The sequence below is a fragment of the Argopecten irradians genome, chromosome 10 (genome assembly GCF_041381155.1).
Source record: "Argopecten irradians isolate NY chromosome 10, Ai_NY, whole genome shotgun sequence".
In the NCBI taxonomy this organism is placed as follows: domain Eukaryota; kingdom Metazoa; phylum Mollusca; class Bivalvia; order Pectinida; family Pectinidae; genus Argopecten; species Argopecten irradians.
Window position 1 is genome coordinate 2580271 of NC_091143.1, and position 18359 is coordinate 2598629.

An 18359-nucleotide genomic window follows, 5' to 3' on the forward strand; every position below is an offset into this window, starting at 1 on the left:
GTCTAGATCGACCTTGGTAGATGTAGTGTCTAGATTCTAGATCCAACCTTGATGTAGTGTCTAGATCGACCTTGATGTAGTGTCTATAGATCCAACCTTGATCAGCTGTGAACTGTCAGTTTGTGTTTTCTAACAAACATCTTAACAGTATCACAAAGTCAGTTTCTGATTATTCAAGTGATATATATATATGTAGCCTTCACAAGATCGAAATTTTCCTCCGACATTTCCCTGCAGAGCTCTTGTAATGGATAATTTGATTTCAGAGAGAAGAGTTACACCTAAATATTCTACATTTATTACCATTCAGTGGGGAATACACTGCCTTGCACATTTCAATTTAATTTTCTAGTTTTGGGGGAAGTTTTGTTCCTGGAATACTGTTGTAGGCTCAGATCATAGATACACTGTGAATCTGGACTAATGTCAATTGTTTTAAAATGTGATTACCTGATTATAAACTCATTCACCCCTGAGATTTTGTAATGAAATGTTCCAGCTTTAATGTTAAAAGATTTCAAATGAGTTCAAGGGGTGGATGAGTTAAAAGTGGATACCCCTGTCTATATAAAGGCAGTGATATCTGTATGTATGAGGAGCATTTATAGGGATGAAAAATGCATGGCCGTAGAGGTGACTGAACCATCAAACTCTAGTTAGATAAGTATGCTATGGCAATTGAGCTGTTATATGTGGTCATCACTCATCAGTGATCAATCAAATCTAGAAACTATTTTTGTAAAGGTCATCTGTCTTGTTACATAGGTAAATGGACATTGTGTCTAAAATGGAGGGATGATACTGTGGTCCTTCTTATACATTTTGAATTGACCTTGACCTTTCTCTATGGTGTTGATGACTGAGCAATATATCCTGGAATTGTTCACCTAAGGTATTTGAGTGACCCAATATTTTGAATAAGCGCCAAGCTAAGGGTGCTACAAAAATTAAAAATAAGAAAGGTTAATAGGGCTATAACCTTTCACAGAATTATAGCATTGAGTAAGCTCAATTTACAGGATAAATCAAATAAAGAAATTGACAGTTTTATAGTTTTAGTTTAAGTCAATGTAAATAAAATTAGGGCCTGAAAAAGGGGGAGAATACTTTTTATGTCCTTCTGGTCTTGTCAAATTCTGTTCTGAATTCCTATGGAGGCAGAGTTAGTATGCATATATGTCTTACAAATGTTTGTAGTTTTAAAAGCGTTTTATCTTGTGCAATTATATATATCTTACAAATGTTTGTAGTTTAAACGTTTTATCTTGTGCAATATATATATGTCTTACAAATGTTTGTAGATAAACGTTTTATCTTGTGCAATATATATATGTCTTACAAATGTTTGCAGTTAAATGTTTTTCTTGTGCTATATATATCAATACAAAAATAAGTTAATGTCTGGTCACTATCTCTTCTTACAAAGAAATGTGAAAACTCCATCAGATAAAGTTATACTCCTCAATTACAATACAGCAGTTGGAAAGTACAAAAAAAATGTCAGTGAGACCTATGACCTTGTCTCCATACATCAAAGTGGGATATACCAGGACGAAGTGACATCGGTCAGGAAGGGACAGGACAGGGCATGGGGGTTACTTAACGATACCCCCTTTTTATTACAAGCTAGGAGTAGTCTGAAAAGCTCTACTCTAAATCATACAGTGTCTGGTGTTGGTCCCTGGGAGTAAATCATACAGTGTCTGGTGTTGGTCCCTGGAAGTAAATCATACAGTGTCTGGTGTTGGTCCCTGGAAGTAAATCAGACAGTGTCTGGTGTTGGTCCCTGGGAGTAAATCATACAGTGTCTGGTGTTGGTCACTAGAAGTAAATCATACAGTGTCTGGTGTTGGTCCCTGGAAGTAAATCAGACAGTGTGTCTGGTGTTGGTCCCTGGGAGTAAATCATACAGTGTCTGGTGTTGGTCCCTGGGAGTAAATCATACAGTGTCTGGTGTTGGTCCCTGGGAGTAAATCATACAGTGTCTGGTGTTGGTCACTAGAAGTAAATCATACAGTGTCTGGTGTTGGTCCCTGGGAGTAAATCATACAGTGTCTGGTGTTGGTCCCTGGAAGTAAATCATACAGTGTCTGCAGGTGTTGGCCCCTTGGAGTAAATCATACAGTGTCTGGTGTTGGTCCCTGAAAGTAAATCATACAGTGTCTGGTGTTGGTCCCTGATAGTAAATCATACAGTGTCTGGTGTTGGTCACTAGAAGTAAATCATACAGTGTCTGGTGTTGGTCCCAGGAAGTAATTCAAACAGTGTCTGGTGTTGGTCATTAGAAGTAAATCATACAGTGTCTGGTGTTGGTCCCTGGAAGTAAATCATACAGTGTCTGGTGTTGGTCACTGGAAGTAAATCATACAGCGTCTGGTGTTGGTCCCTGGAAGTAAATCATACAGTGTCTGGTGTTGGTCCCTGGAAGAAAATCATACAGTGTCTGGTGTTGGTCCCTGGAAGTAAATCATACAGTGTCTGGTGTTGGTCCCTAGAAGTAAATCATACAGTGTCAGGTGTTGGTCCCTGGAAGTAAATCAGACAGTGTCTGGTGTTGGTCCCTGGAAGTAAATCATACAGTTTCTGGTGTTGGTCCCTGAGAGTAAATCATACAGTGTCTGGTGTTGGTCCCTGGAAGTAAATCATACAGTGTCTGGTGTTGGTCCACTAGAAGTAAATCATACAGTGTCTGGTGTTGGTCCCTGGAAGTAAATCATACAGTGTCTGGTGTTGGTCCCTGAGAGTAAATCATACAGTGTCTGGTGTTGGTCCCTGGAAGCAAATCATACAGTGTCATGGTGTTGGTCCCTGGAAGTAAATCATACAGTGTCTGGTGTTGGTCCCTGGAAGTAAATCAGACAGTGTCTGGTGTTGGTCCCTGGAAGTAAATCATACAGTGTCTGGTGTTGGTCCCTGGAAGTAAATCATACAGTTTCTGGTGTTGGTCCCTGAGAGTAAATCATACAGTGTCTGGTGTTGGTCCCTGGAAGTAAATCATACAGTGTCTGGTGTTGGTCACTAGAAGTAAATCATACAGTGTCTGGTGTTGGTCCCTGGAAGTAAATCATACAGTGTCTGGTGTTGGTCCCTGGAAGTAAATCATACAGTGTCTGGTGTTGGTCCCTGAGAGTAAATCATACAGTGTCTGGTGTTGGTCCCAGGAAGTAAATCATACAGTGTCTGGTGTTGGTCACTAGAAGTAAATCATACAGTGTCTGGTGTTGGTCCCTGGAAGTAAATCATACAGTGTCTGGTGTTGGTCACTGGAGGTAAATCATACAGCGTCTGGTGTTGGTCCCTGGAAGTAAATCATACAGTGTCTGGTGTTGGTCCCTGGAAGTAAATCATACAGTGTCTGGTGTTGGTCCCTGGAAGTAAATCATACAGTGTCTGGTGTTGGTCCCTGGAAGTAAATCATACAGTGTCTGGTGTTGGTCCCTGGAAGTAAATCATACAGTGTCTGGTGTTGGTCCCTGGAAGTAAATCATACAGTTTCTGGTGTTGGTCCCTGAGAGTAAATCATACAGTGTCTGGTGTTGGTCCATGAGAGTAAATCATACAGTGTCTGGTGTTGGTCACTGGAAGTAAATCATACAGCGTCTGGTGTTGGTCCCTGGAAGTAAATCATACAGTGTCTGGTGTTGGTCCCTGGAAGAAAATCATACAGTGTCTGGTGTTGGTCCCTGGAAGTAAATCATACAGTGTCTGGTGTTGGTCCCTAGAAGTAAATCATACAGTGTCTGGTGTTGGTCCCTGGAAGTAAATCATACAGTGTCTGGTGTTGGTCCCTGGAAGTAAATCATACAGTGTCTGGTGTTGGTCCCTGGAAGTAAATCATACAGTGTCTGGTGTTGGTCCCTGAGAGTAAATCATACAGTGTCTGGTGTTGGTCACTAGAAGTAAATCATACAGTGACTGGTGTTGGTCACTAGAAGTAAATCATACAGTGTCTGGTGTTGGTCCCTGGGAGTAAATCATTCAGTGTCTGGTGTTGGTCACTAGAAGTAAATCATACAGTGTCTGGTGTTGGTCACTAGAAGTAAATCAAACTGTCTGGTGTTGGTCACTGGGAGTAAATCATACAGTGTCTGGTGTTGGTCCCTGATAGTAAATCATACAGTGTCTGGTGTTGTTCACTGGGAGTAAATCACACAGTGTCTGGTGTTGGTCCCTGGAAGTAAATCATACAGTGTCTGGTGTTGGTCCCTGGGAGTAAATCATACAGTGTCTGGTGTTGGTCCCTGGGAGTAAATCATACAGTGTCTGGTGTTGGTCCCTGGGAGTAACTCATACAGTGTCTGGTGTACATGTTGGTCCCTGGAAGTAAATCCTACAGTGTCTGGTGTTGGTCGCTGAGGGTTACACGTGCATCACAATAAATGTTGGTGAAATAGAAATCTAGGAATACAAACTCCTATGACCAATTGTTCGTGTAGTAATACAGATTTAATCAGTGAAATGGTGGGCTCTGTAATGTCCAATACACATGGTTTATAACGGATTTTTCATGATCAAGGTTTAGCTCTCATTAGGTATCGGGATACTTAGAGGATACAGCCAGTCATTGTATCATATTCAAATTTAAATTGATTGGCTGTTACTTCATTAGGAATTATAGAAAGTTTCATCTTTGTCATACAAATGTCACAACATATATAACAAATTGGGAGGAAAGCTTATAATATAATGTTGATGATTTGCTTCTGAAGGAAAACTAAACTGCTTGATCCATACAAACTTCTGTCTCCTTGGGTTGTTCTAAATAGATGACCTTTCCAATTTTTGTTTGAACAGACTTACATTGGTCAGTTCATTTCACTGAAGTTTCAGTCAAAGATACTCTGGCCTTTTTTGGTTCATTTACTTATGAAGTTTCTTTACATCGAATTGTTATTTTAAGGCGTTACTTTTCAACATAGTTTACCAAATTTTGGTCTCCATTTGCGGCATAATGATCCCATATATCCCAGCATTAGTTTGTTATTTCCAGATAACAGTGCCATTTGTTTGGATCAGCATTTCTCCCATACTTCACAGGTATATCCCGAGGTTGCTAGGGAAAAGATATCTCTATCTTACACAGGGGGGGGTGTTAGACAGCTCACAGGCGCTAGACAATAACGTGACGCCATCAATACATGCGGCGTAACTGCAGCCACATTGTAGATGACGTCATAAATTTTTACGCATAACGACGTTCTTGCGATCATGGCGCGATGAAAAAGCTTGAAACCAAGTGGAATTTCAAGATTGCATTGGTGGTTATCATTTGTTTGGTCATTTCAAACTATTCTTAGATGTTGATTGGTCCATTTCAAAGTGATTTTACTGTCCTGATTGGATAATTATGAATAGTTATCACTAAGCTTATTGATCAATTGATGTTTTCAGACATCCGATAGACAATTTTGAAGATATTTTCAAGGCTCTCTTTTTTCTTTACAGATTTAATGAAGATTTTTAGTGTCCATGATTTTATACTGATACCATTTGTGTTACAGTTGGATGCAGGCTTGTATTAACGAGGAGCTCCCACCTACAACAGAACTAGAAGAAGGGTTAAGGAATGGTGTGTTTCTGGCCAAACTTGGCCACTTCCTCAGTCCTCAAGTTGTTCCCCTTAAAAGGATCTATGACAAAGAACAGACTAGGTTTCAGGTAAGAAAATCATAGGTGATTTATATGTTGTTAAGTTTGCCAAATGAATATCAAAAACAAATTTATGTAATTTTAAAACTAATGAAACTGTAATTCACTAGAATGAGTGAAGGAAAATGATCATGATTTGATACAATCGTGGCTGCATTGAATTTCTTTTGAATATATAATCTACGTACTCTGATGTTCCCATGACTTGGTAGATTTGCCCATACTATGTACTGTAAACATTCTTAGTTTTATAGCCACCGCAACGAAGTTAAGGGAATGTGTACTAGAATCAGGTTGTCCGTTCATCCATCCGTCTGTCTCTAAACTACATGACAGATTTTGATAAAATTTTGTACACAGAACCCTGACATAAATGGGAGTTAAGTAAACTATATAGGGTTCTGCAGTGTTCTCTATTAATGGGGTTATTACTAAATTTGTGCAGTGGGGTATTTGTTGTCCAATCTGGTGACAGTTCTAGTTTGTTTTTTAACACAGTAAAATTTTAGCGAAAATGCAAAAAAACTGTAAATTTTTGTTTATTAGCGTGGACATGAATAAGGGCAATGGGTTGGTTAAATACCAGAACTACACTTTTTCAAAATTTATCATTATGGCAATGGGTGTGTGTGTTCAATACCAGAACTACCCTCTTAAAAAATTTAGCACAGTATATGAATTAGCGCTTCATAGACAAAATAAATAAAACTACTGCTAAAATCAGTATGTTTACAGCTTTACTGTTACCAGCTGAATGCCTATATTTTCCTCAGAATGTGAGAAAGTCACCAATATATATATATTTATATATAGTGTTCGACACGCAACCCTGCATATACTTTAGTGTTAAAAAGAGACGTTCAAATACCAGACACTGGCTGAGACATTACTTCTGTTTAGGCTAGGTTCAGTTGTAACCACAGAAACATGCAAAATTTTCTGCATAGTTACATGGTATCGTAGGAACCTTTCAATTTCCATGTGTTTGATAATTCAGACAGCACCCAGAAATACGGGGCTGTTTGTTGATGGGTACAGACAGGCAATGTCGCAGGAGACCAACTTTTAATCGTCAGTGCTGGCTTGTCTCTCTGACAGTCTGACGCGAAGCATGGTAGGTCTCAGCAGCCAGCACAGCGTCCAAGGTCTGCTGCCAGACCCAGTGCATGTCAATACGACATCAAGTTCTGGAAAACTGATGAAGGGTCGGAATCTGCTGAGTCATATATCAGAATGCTAGAAAACCCAGATGGATTTGTAAATATTGAGTAATGAGTTCTCTATAGGGCAATAAAACAGTGGTGGAGTGAGGGAGGGTCAAGTCATTGTGATGGACCTGAGGGACGGTCAGTCATGGTGATGGACCTGAGGGAGGTTCAGTCATTGTGATGGACCTGAGCGACGGTCAGTCATTGTGAGGGACCTGAGGGACGGTCAGTCATTGTGATGGACCTGAGGGACGGTCAGTCATTGTGAGGGACCTGAGCGACGGTCAGTCATTGTGAGGGACCTGAGGGACGGTCAGTCATTGTGAGGGACCTGAGGGACGGTCAGTCATTGTGATGGACCTGAGGGACGGTCAGTCATTGTGATGGACCTGAGGGACGGTCAGTCATGGTGATGGACCTGAGGGATGGTCAGTCATTGTGAGGGACCTGAGGGAGGGTCAGTCATTGTGATGGACCTGAGGGACGGTCAGTCATTGTGAGGGACCTGAGGGACGGTCAGTCATTGTGATGGACCTGAGGGACGGTCAGTCATTGTGAGGAACCTGAGGGACGGTCAGTCATTGTGAGGGACCTGAAGGACGGTCTGTCATTGTGATGGACCTGAGGGACGGTCAGTCATTGTGATGGTTTGTTTAAGGGAATCAGGTTTTGTTAGAGATCTGATAGCACTAAAACAGAGTAGAACTATTAAAGTGTGGTAAACGAGGGAGGAAAAAACCTTTTATTACAAATTAAAAAAGTAGTTAAGATTGAATGAGATGTTAAGCTTCCTACTAAAAATGGATGAAATTCTGTCAGTACGGGAGATTTGAGGTATTAAGATAACTATGGCTGAGTACAATTACTGTCAATTAGTCCCACCCTCCAATGTCTATAAATCACGTCACCATCACAGTAAAGTGGGGCTTATCGATGGTAAATATATCACGTCACGATTACTGGAAGGCGGGTCTAATCAACGGTAAATATATCATGCCATAATAACCGGAAGATGGGACTAATCAACGTTAAATTGTACTTTGCCCATGTGACGTCATTATGGTAGCTGGAAACCAACGTATTAACCAAACTAAAATTAATTGCAGAAAAAAATAGGAACTGATCAATTAAAGTTTCTTTCTGGATTAATTGAGATAATAAAACGTTTCTAAGGGACTTGTGAGATAAAAATAGGTATGGAGCAACTAGAAATACTGGTTAAATGGAAAATTAAGAACTTTGGACCGGGGTTGTTTTCAAGTCTTTGATGAAAATTGTGACCATCGTGTATAAGTTACAGTAACAATGTATGATCTTGTTAGCTTTATTTAACTACTGACATTTTATTGCAGCTCTGGGTTCACCAATATGATGTGTGTATATCTATATTGATGATGTGTGTTTTTTTTATCTCCAGTCCCGGGGATTACATTTCCGACATACAGACAACATTAACCATTGGTTTGCCTCTATGGACAAAATCGGCCTGCCTCAGGTTAGTGTGTTATTTAGTAATTATAGATCTGAGGACTTGATATCACTCTCTGAGGTTTGCAGAGGGATTCTAACTTCACCAATGTTTTGTCTGGCTGATTGGCTCTTGTTGTCAGACCCATCTGTTCCTATTTCCATCCATCTTTCTGTCCCTCCTACCTTAATTCTTTCCATCGTTCTCTCCTTCCATTCTTTTGCCCATCCGTCTCTTCTTTTATCCTTCTGTCCACCTGTCCCTCCTTCTGTACCTAGTTCCATCCTTCTGTTCATTCCTCCCTCTTTACATGACTTATTCCATCCTTTGTCCATCTGTCAAACGTCTTTCCATATCTTCTGTCCATCAGCCTCCTTCCATCCTTTTGTCCATCCATACTTTTTATCCATTTGTCCATTTTCCATCCATCCCTTCATCCATTCTTCTATCCATCTCTCCATTATTCCGTCCTTTCTTTCATTCTGTCCATCCCTCCATCCTTTCTTCTGTACATCCTTCTATCTAGCTGCGATGACTTAGCACTGAAAGAAGGATGGAAGATTTCTGATTTTTATGTAAGCAAGGAAGATGACAAAATCGTCGATGGTGACAAGGAAACCGAAATTATTCAAAATATCAGCAACTGCAGTCACAACAAATTTTTCACCCATATATAAATAGCAGACATAACTTACGTAACCGAGACACATGTGTTCATAGGAAGTTAAATAGAAAGTAACTCTGCGCATGTCAACTCAAACGAAAGTGGCTAGTGAAAGGCATAAAGTCTATTTTGCTGAGTAAAAAGTTCAAAGCACTAACATTGTTCATACCTAAATAATTGTAGCATCACTTTATAAAAACAGTGATCGTGTATGGCTCCAAGTTGTGATTGCCTTTTGATTGCCGCTTGAGTGATCCCACAATGAAAGTGACAGGAGGTCGAGAGCACCTGTTTTGTATCATGTCACCATGTAAGTCGGGATAATATTTCTGTATGTAAATACAAATTTGTACCGCAGTTTTTTTATTGATGATCACTGATAATTGTTGATATAATCATATTTTAAGATAAAAGTTTTTTCCTTGTTTTTGGAGTTGAAAACGCTTTTGAAATGCCGTTCTGCAGCAGATTTGTGAAAAAGAAATTGGCATTTTCGGCGATCCTTTGTCCAAAAAAAGTCACTTTGAGTTAAACGAACATTTGATGTTTTTTGGGTTTTTTTTTTATTATTTCAATAGGACCAAAAATTTACTTCGTATTATCCAAGTTTTTCGAATTTTCCAAATTCAAATTTTCTGACTTTTTAAAGAAAGACAAAGAGAGAAATTGGCCAAGGCCGACAAAGTACTTCGAGTTTGTATCAAACAAAGTCCATTATATTGATCATAGTTGTCAGAACAATACATTTACATATGGATATTATCCGAACAATATATTTTTATCAGCTTACAGGTGCCCTATGTGGATCACATCATCCATCCATCCTTCCTTCTATATCTCCTTCCATCCATTACTACATCTACCCCCACTTCCGTTCCTTCTTTTATCCTTCTGTCCATCCATCCCTTCTTCTATACCTCCTTCCATCCATCTGTACATCTACCCCCACTTCCGACCCTTCTTTCATCCTTCTGTCCATCCATCCCTCCTTCTATACCTCCTTCCATCCATCTGTACATCTCTCCCAACTTCCGTCCCTTCTTTCATCCTTCTGTCCATCCATCCCTCCTTCTATACCTCCTTCCATCCATCTGTACATCTACCCCCACTTCCGACCCTTCTTTCATCCTTCTGTCCATCCATCCCTCCTTCTATACCTTCTTCCATCCATCGCTACATCTACCCCCACTTCCGTCCCTTCTTTCATCCTTCTGCTCATCCATCCCTCTTTCTATACCTCCTTCCATCCATCGCTACATCTGCCCCCACTTCCGACCCTTCTTTCATCCTTCTGTCCATCCATCCCTCCTTCTATACCTTCTTCCATCCATCTGTACATCTACCCCCACTTCCGTCCCCTCTTTCACCCTTCTGTCCATCCATCCCTCCTTCTATACCTCCTTCCATACATTTGTACATCTGCCCCCACTTCCGACCCTTCTTTCATCCTTCTGTCCATCCATCCCTCCTTCTATACCTCCTTCCATTCATCTGTACATCTCTCCCCACTTCCGTCCCTTCTTTCATCCTTCTGTCCATCCATCCCTCCTTCTATACCTCCTTCCATCCATCTGTACATCTACCCCCACTTCCGACCCTTCTTTCATCCTTCTGTCCATCCATCCCTCCTTCTATACTTCCTTCCATCCATCTGTACATCTACCCCCACTTTCGTCCCTTCTTTCATCCTTCTGTCCATCCACTTCTTCTATACCTCCTTCCATCCATCACTACCTCTCTCCCCACTTCCGTCCCTTCTTTCATCCTTCTGTCCATCCATCCCTCCTTCTATATCCTTCCATCCATCTACATCTACCCCCACTTCCGACCCTTCTTTCATCCTTCTGTCCATCCATCCCTCCTTCTATACCTCCTTCCATCCATCTGTACATCTACCCCCACTTCCGTCCCTTCTTTCATCCTTCTGTCCATCCATCCCTCCTTCTATACCTCCTTCCATCATCTGTACATCTACCCCCACTTCCGACCCTTCTTTCATCCTTCTGTCCATCCATCCCTCCTTCTATACCTCCTTCCATTCATCTGTACATCTCTCCCCACTTCCGTCCCTTCTTTCATCCTTCTCCTTCTGTCCATCCATCCCTCCTTCTATACCTCCTTCCATCCATCTGTACATCTACCCCCACTTCCGTCCCTTCTTTCATCCTTCTGTCCATCCATCCCTCCTTCTATACCTCCTTCCATCCATCACTACATCTCTCCCCACTTCCGTCCCTTCTTTCATCCTTCTGTCCATCCATCCCTCCTTCTATACCTCCTTCCATCCATCTGTACATCTCTCCCCACTTCCGTCCCTTCTTTCATCCTTCTGTCCATCCATCCCTCCTTCTATACCTCCTTCCATTCATCTGTACATCTGCCCCCACTTCTGACCCTTCTTTCATCCTTCTGTCCATCCATCCCTCCTACTATACCTCCTTCCATCCATCTGTACATCTACCCCCACTTCCGTCCCTTCTTTCATCCTTCTGTCCATCCATCCCTCCTTCTATACCTCCTTCCATTCATCTGTACATCTGCCCCCACTTCTGACCCTTCTTTCATCCTTCTGTCCATCCATCCCTCCTTCTATACCTCCTTCCATCCATCTGTACATCTACCCCCACTTCCGTCCCTTCTTTCATCCTTCTGTCCATTCATCCCTCCTTCTATATCTCCTTCCATCCATCTCTACATCTCTCCCCACTTCCGTCCCTTCTTTCATCCATTTGTCCATCCATCCCTCCTTCTATACCTCCTTCCATTCATCTGTACATCTGCCCCCACTTCTGACCCTTCTTTCATCCTTCTGTCCATCCATCCCTCCTTCTATACCTCCTTCCATCCATCTGTACATCTACCCCCACTTCCGTCCCTTCTTTCATCCTTCTGTCCATTCATCCCTCCTTCTATATCTCCTTCCATCCATCTCTACATCTCTCCCCACTTCCGTCCCTTCTTTCATCCTTCTGTCCATCCATCCCTCCTTCTATACCTCCTTCCATTCATCTGTACATCTGCCCCCACTTCTGACCCTTCTTTCATCCTTCTGTCCATCCATCCCTCCTTCTATACCTCCTTCCATCCATCTGTACATCTACCCCCACTTCCGTCCCTTCTTTCATCCTTCTGTCCATCCATCCCTCCTTCTATACCTCCTTCCATCCATCTGTACATCTTCCCCCACTTCCGTCCCTTTTTTCATCCATTTGTCCATCCATCCCTCCTTCTTTACCTCCTTCCATCCATCTCTACATCTGCCCCCACTTCCGTACCACGTTAAATCCTTCTGACAAAGTTTTCCTTTAAGGATTAGAGTTGGCAAAATTTACTAAACGAATAAAAAAAAAAATTTAAGGCTCTAAAGTGATTCCTCTCAAACTACCAAAAGGCTTGACGTTCTTATTTACGAAAGTGTGTATGTTTAGCTGTTTGTGTTACTTGTTGGACTCTAATGAACAGCTGTCCCATTTTTGAGGATAAAACTAAACAAATGAATGAATATGTGTCTATAATACTATATGCTATTTAGTAGTTATTGTTGATAATAATTCGGTGGATTACACAAAGTGTGATGGCAGTATGAAAACACATAGTTCCGTGGAAGGGCTAAGTACGGATACAGACTGTTCCGTGGAGGGGCTAAGTACGGATACAGATCGCGGAGGGCCTACTTCCTGTAAGGCTATAACGGAAAGTTTTGTGGGTCAGGATGTACACACACCCATAAACTCACCTTTAACATTTGTACGTAGTCTAGAAACTAAAGAAAAAATATTATTATTAAAAAGAAGTAGAAATAAATTGTTTACATTTGATAGATTAGAAATACATGTATAGTAAAACCTCAAAAAAATATTGATATGGTTTTAATTTAGTTATAAAAAAAAATTTCATATGGTTATAATTGTAAGAGTTTATGTACCAGAGTAGAGTGTTCCTATCTAAAATAAAAAAAACAATCAGGAAAATAAGGCATAATCACATATTGTATAAACATTTAATTAAATGGTTCAAAATGTTGGTGATTTTAACTAAATAGAAAAATAAAAATTTCAACAGTTAAAGATTTTCATCATCTGGGTATGAAAGTAAATACACATTCCAGTATTATTAAACCATTTATCAATATTCGTGCTGCAAAATCGCGAAAATATCATTCCCACAAACATCACTAGCTTTACGGTCATTGCCAAAATCTTAATGACATTTTAGAACACAAGTAAAGTTAGAGATTTGGTTAGGTAACCGATCAAATTAGTCCTTCTAGCGACATGTTGAATTTCACAAGGCTTATTGTTCTTTGAATGAATTTAAAAGAAATATCACACTTTATTAAAGGGACAATTCTGTGAGGCTGATTCTGTAACATAACCACGAAGCAAAATATGACATAATGTATTGTTCTTCATTCCTTATGGAAAAAAAAGATATTGACAAATCCCACGACATTGTATATTAATTGATACTGTTGAAATTCCAAATTGTATAGCAATACAATTAATCAAGTACAATACGAAAGCTATGGCTATATCAGAGCCAATGTCATGTACGTTCAACAAATGGAATACATAACCACTGATGAGTTGAATTGTCGAAATTATTTTTTAGACAAGAACATACACTTACTACAGAGTCTAAGGCCAGGGTTCAAACTTGCTTACTCTCCGACCACAGTGTGTAATGGCGGACAGCGAGCAAGTTTGAACATTTCGCACACATTTCACCAGAGATGACTTTTCTGGCATATAACAGTAAAATGTAATGTTCAGTAGAACTTGTTTGTTTCCAATATATGAGCAAATTTTAATATTCTCTTAGACTAAATTGTCCCATTTAAGCATACCTAATCTAAAGGAAATCAAATTGGAAATAAAGTCATGTCAGCAAAGCTAAGGTCGTCCATTACTAAGGTCGCCCATTATTGCAACAATAAGTCATAGACAATTATTGTGGAATGTTATAATTATAAGAACAAGATTTACTTGTATACTCATTCACTTTAATTATTTCATATATTTATTGGCTACTGTAATTTCCCTGTGAGGTGAGCTTATTCTTGGAAAGTACAGACAAACGTACCATAAATGATGACATTTAAAACATTTTAGAATCTATTAGTAGGAAAACAATGCCTTTCTGCGTGTATTTAACATTAATGCTACTAAACTGTTAACTGTGCAGGCATTATCAGGAGTAAATAGGTGGTATTTCACAAAGAGTTCTAAAGAAATGAACATTTCCTAAAGTGCTTTTATTGATTCTTAAAGCTCGACTTTTAAGGTGCTTTACGATCAGAAGGTATGCTCAGAGATTTAAACGTTTAAAGCCCTGGCCGATCGTGTTCGTCAACACTCAGAGTGTCGTCTCTAACCCTATTAGACCGTGTAACGCAATCTGTAGCAGTTCTAATTAGGAAGCTCTTGATTCTTAATTAGACTAACTGCTTTTTTTGTTGTAACAAAAAAGGATGGTAAATTGAAATGTCTGATTTTAATGAGATCTGTAACTTAGTAAGATAAAAAAATAATGCTGTTAAGTTATTATATTCAGATCAAAGAAAATGGGGAAAAAAGTCCATGCTCAAAACAGTGTGTAATATCTTGCCATAAGTTGTCTTAAAAGCCATGTTCTTTTTAAGGCTGAAGAATGAAATGTCATATCGTGGAAATTAATTCTGTTGATTTCCTTGTTGGCTATACAATGTATATAAAATTGAGTAATCAAGGTTTGAATGCATGATTCTGTAGTATCCTTTCATTCTTTACTTTAATTTCCGCTTTCAGATATTTTATCCGGAGACTACAGATATTTACGACAGGAAGAATATGCCAAGAACAATATATTGTCTGCATGCCCTCAGGTAAGTTTATAAACCTGGTCGCTATGGTGATGCTACAAATCTACAAAGAAGACTTTTTGTCTTTATTAGAAAACAGAATAAGTAAACTTGATACTAATGCTGTTACCACCATCATAATGTAAAACCAATACTGAGATTATTCCTAGGCCCAGTTTAGATTACTGCTGGGCCCAGTTTAGATTACTCTTGGGCCCAGTTAAGATTACTGCTGGGCCCAAATTAGATTATTCCTGGACCTAGTTTAGATTACTGCTGGGCCCAAATAAGATTACTTCTGGGCCCAGTTTAGATTACTTTTGGGCCCAAATTAGATTACTCCTGGGCCCAGTTTAGATTACTCCTGGACCCAGTTTAGATTACTCCTGGATCAAGTTTAGATTATTACTGGACCCAGTTTGGATTACTCCTAGGCCCAGTTCAGATTATTACTGGGCCCAGTTTAGATTACTCCTGGACCAATTACAGGGCCAAGTTTAGATTACTCCTGGGCCAAGTTTAGATTACTCCTAGACACAGTTTATATTACCCCTGGACCCAGTTTGGATTTCTCCTAGGCCCAGTTCAGATTATTACTGGGCCCAGTTTAGATTACTCTTGGACCTATTACTGGGCCCAGTTTAGATTACTCCTAGGCCCAGTTTAGATTAGTACTGGGCCCAGTTTAGATTACTCCTGGACCCAGTTTAAATTACTCTTAGCCCAACTTAGATTAATACTGGGCCCAGTTAGATTACTCCTGGACCCAGTTTGGATTACTCCTGGACCCAGTTAAGATTACACCTGGACCCAGTTTAGATTACTCCTAGGCCAGGTCAGATTATTACTGGGCCAAGTTTAGATTACTCCTGGACCCAGTTTAAATTACTCTTAGCCCAACTTAGATTAATACTGGGCCCAGTTTAGATTACTCCTGGACCCAGTTTAGATTACTCCTGGACCCAGTTTGGATTACTCCTAGGCCCAGTTCAGATTATTACTGGGCCCAGTTTAGATTACTCCTGTACCCAGTTTGGATTACTCCTAGGCCCAGTTCAGATTACTACTGGGCCCAGTTTAGATTACTCCTGGGCCAAGTTTAGATTACTCCTAGACACAGTTTATATTACTCCTGGACCCAGTTTGGATTACTCCTAGGCCCAGTTCAGATTATTACTAGGCCCAGTTTAGATTACTCTTGAACCTATTACTGGGCCCAGTTTAGATTACTGCTGGGCCCAGTTAAGATTAGTACTGGGCCCAGTTTAGATTACTCCTGGACCCAGTTTGGATTACTCCTAGGCCCAGTTCAGATTATAACTGGGCCCAGTTTAGATTACTCCTGGACCTATTACTGGGCCCAGTTTAGATACTGCTGGGCCCAGTTAAGATTACTGCAGGGCCCAATTAAGATTAAACCTGGACCCAGTTTAGATTACTCCTGGACCCAGTTTAGATTACTCCTAGGCCCAGTTTAGATTATTACTAGGCCCAGTTCAGATTATTACTGGGCCCAGTTTAGATTACTCCTGGACCTATTACTGGGCCAAGTTTAGATTACTGCTGGGCCCAGTTAAGATTACTGCAGGGCCCACTTAAGATTAACCCTGGACCCAGTTTAGATTACTGCTGAGCCCAGTTAAGATTACTGCTGGGCCCAATTAAGATTACACCTGGACCCAGTTTAGATTACTCCTAGGCCCAGTTTAGATTAGTACTGGACCCAGTTTAGATTACTCCTAGGCCAGGTCAGATTATTACTGGGCCAAGTTTAGATTACTCCTGGACCCATTACTGGGCCCAGTTAAGATTATTCCTGGACACAGTTTAGATTACTCCTGGACCCAGTTAAGATTACACCTGGACCCAGTTTAGATTACTCCTGGACCCAATTTAAATTACTCTTAGCCCAACTTAGATTAATACTGGGCCCAGTTTAGATTACTCCTGGACCCAGTTTAGATTACTCCTGGACCCATTACTGGGCCCAGTTTAGATTACTGCTGGGCCCAATTAAGATTACACCTGGACCCAGTTTAGATTACTCCTAGGCCCAGTTCAGATTATTACTGGGCCCAGTTTAGATTACTTCTGGACCCATTACTGGGCCCAGTTTAGATTACTGCTGGGCCCAATTAAGATTACACCTGGACCCAGTTTAGATTACTCCTAGGCCCAGTTCAGATTATTACTGGGCCCAGTTTAGATTACTCCTGGACCTATTACTGGGCCCAGTTTAGAATACTGCTGGGCCCAGCTAAGATTACTGCAGGGCCCAATTAAGATTAAACCTGGACCCAGTTTAGATTACTCCTGGACCCAGTTTAGATTACTCCTAGGCCCAGTTTAGATTATTACTAGGCCCAGTTCAGATTATTACTGGGCCCAGTTTAGATTACTCCTGGACCTATTACTGGGCCCAGTTTAGATTACTGCTGGGCCCAGTTAAGATTACTGCAGGGCCCAATTAAGATTAAACCTGGACCCAGTTTAGATTACTCCTAGGCCCAGTTAAGATTACACCTGGACCCAGTTTAGATTACTCCTGGACCCAATTTAAATTACTCTTAGCCCAACTTAGATTAATACTGGGCCCAGTTTAGATTACTCCTGGACCCAGTTTAGATTACTCCTGGACCCAGTTTGGATTACTCCTAGGCCCAGTTCAGATTATTACTGGGCCCAGTTTAGATTACTCCTGGACCCAGTTTGGATTACTCCTAGGCCCAGTTCAGATTATTACTGGGCCCAGTTTAGATTACTTCTGGACCCATTACTGGGCCCAGTTTAGATTACTGCTGGGCCCAATTAAGATTACACCTGGACCCAGTTTAGATTACTCCTAGGCCCAGTTCAGATTATTACTGGGCCCAGTTTAGATTACTCCTGGACCCATTACTGGGCCCAGTTTAGATTACTGCTGGGCCCAGTTAAGATTACTGCTGGGCCCAATTAAGATTACACCTGGACCCAGTATAGATTACTCCTAGGCCCAGTTTAGATTAGTACTGGGCCCAGTTTAGATTACTCCTGGCCCATTACTGGGCCCAGTTAAGATTACTCCTGGACACAGTTTAGATTACTCCTGGACCCAGTTTAGATTACTCCTGGACCCAGTTTAGATTACTCCTGGACCCAGTTTAAATTACTCTTAGCCCAACTTAGATTAATACTGGGCCCAGTTTAAATTACTCCTGGACCCAGTTTAGATTACTCCTGGACCCAGTTTGGATTACTCCTGGGCCCTGTTTAGATTACTCCTGAACCCAGATTAGATTATTGCTGGGCCCAGTTTAGATTATTGCTGGGCCCAGTTTAGATTATTACTGGGCCCAGTTTAGATTACTACTGGACCCAGTTTAAATTACTCCTGGACCCAGTTTAGATTATTACTGGACCCAGTTTAGATTACTCCTGGACCAAGTTTGGATTTATTCTAGGCCCAGTTTAGATTACTCCTGGGCCCAGTTTTGATTACTCCTGGACCCAGTTTGGATTACTCCTGGGCCCAGTTTAGATTACTCCTGAACC

The 18359-nt window shown here is 40.7% G+C and overlaps 1 protein-coding gene across 2 annotated transcripts in view; it reads left to right on the forward strand.

Moving 5' to 3' along the window:
- LOC138332893 (ras GTPase-activating-like protein IQGAP1) overlaps positions 1–18359 on the forward strand; it is a 125870-nt gene that overhangs the window by 38063 nt on the left and 69448 nt on the right. For both annotated transcript variants that reach the window (XM_069280901.1, XM_069280900.1), the window contains exons 3-5: positions 5502–5658; positions 8275–8352; positions 14776–14852. In XM_069280901.1, coding sequence (XP_069137002.1) covers positions 5502–5658; positions 8275–8352; positions 14776–14852 — 312 coding nt within the window. The remainder of the gene's footprint in view (positions 1–5501; positions 5659–8274; positions 8353–14775; positions 14853–18359) is intronic.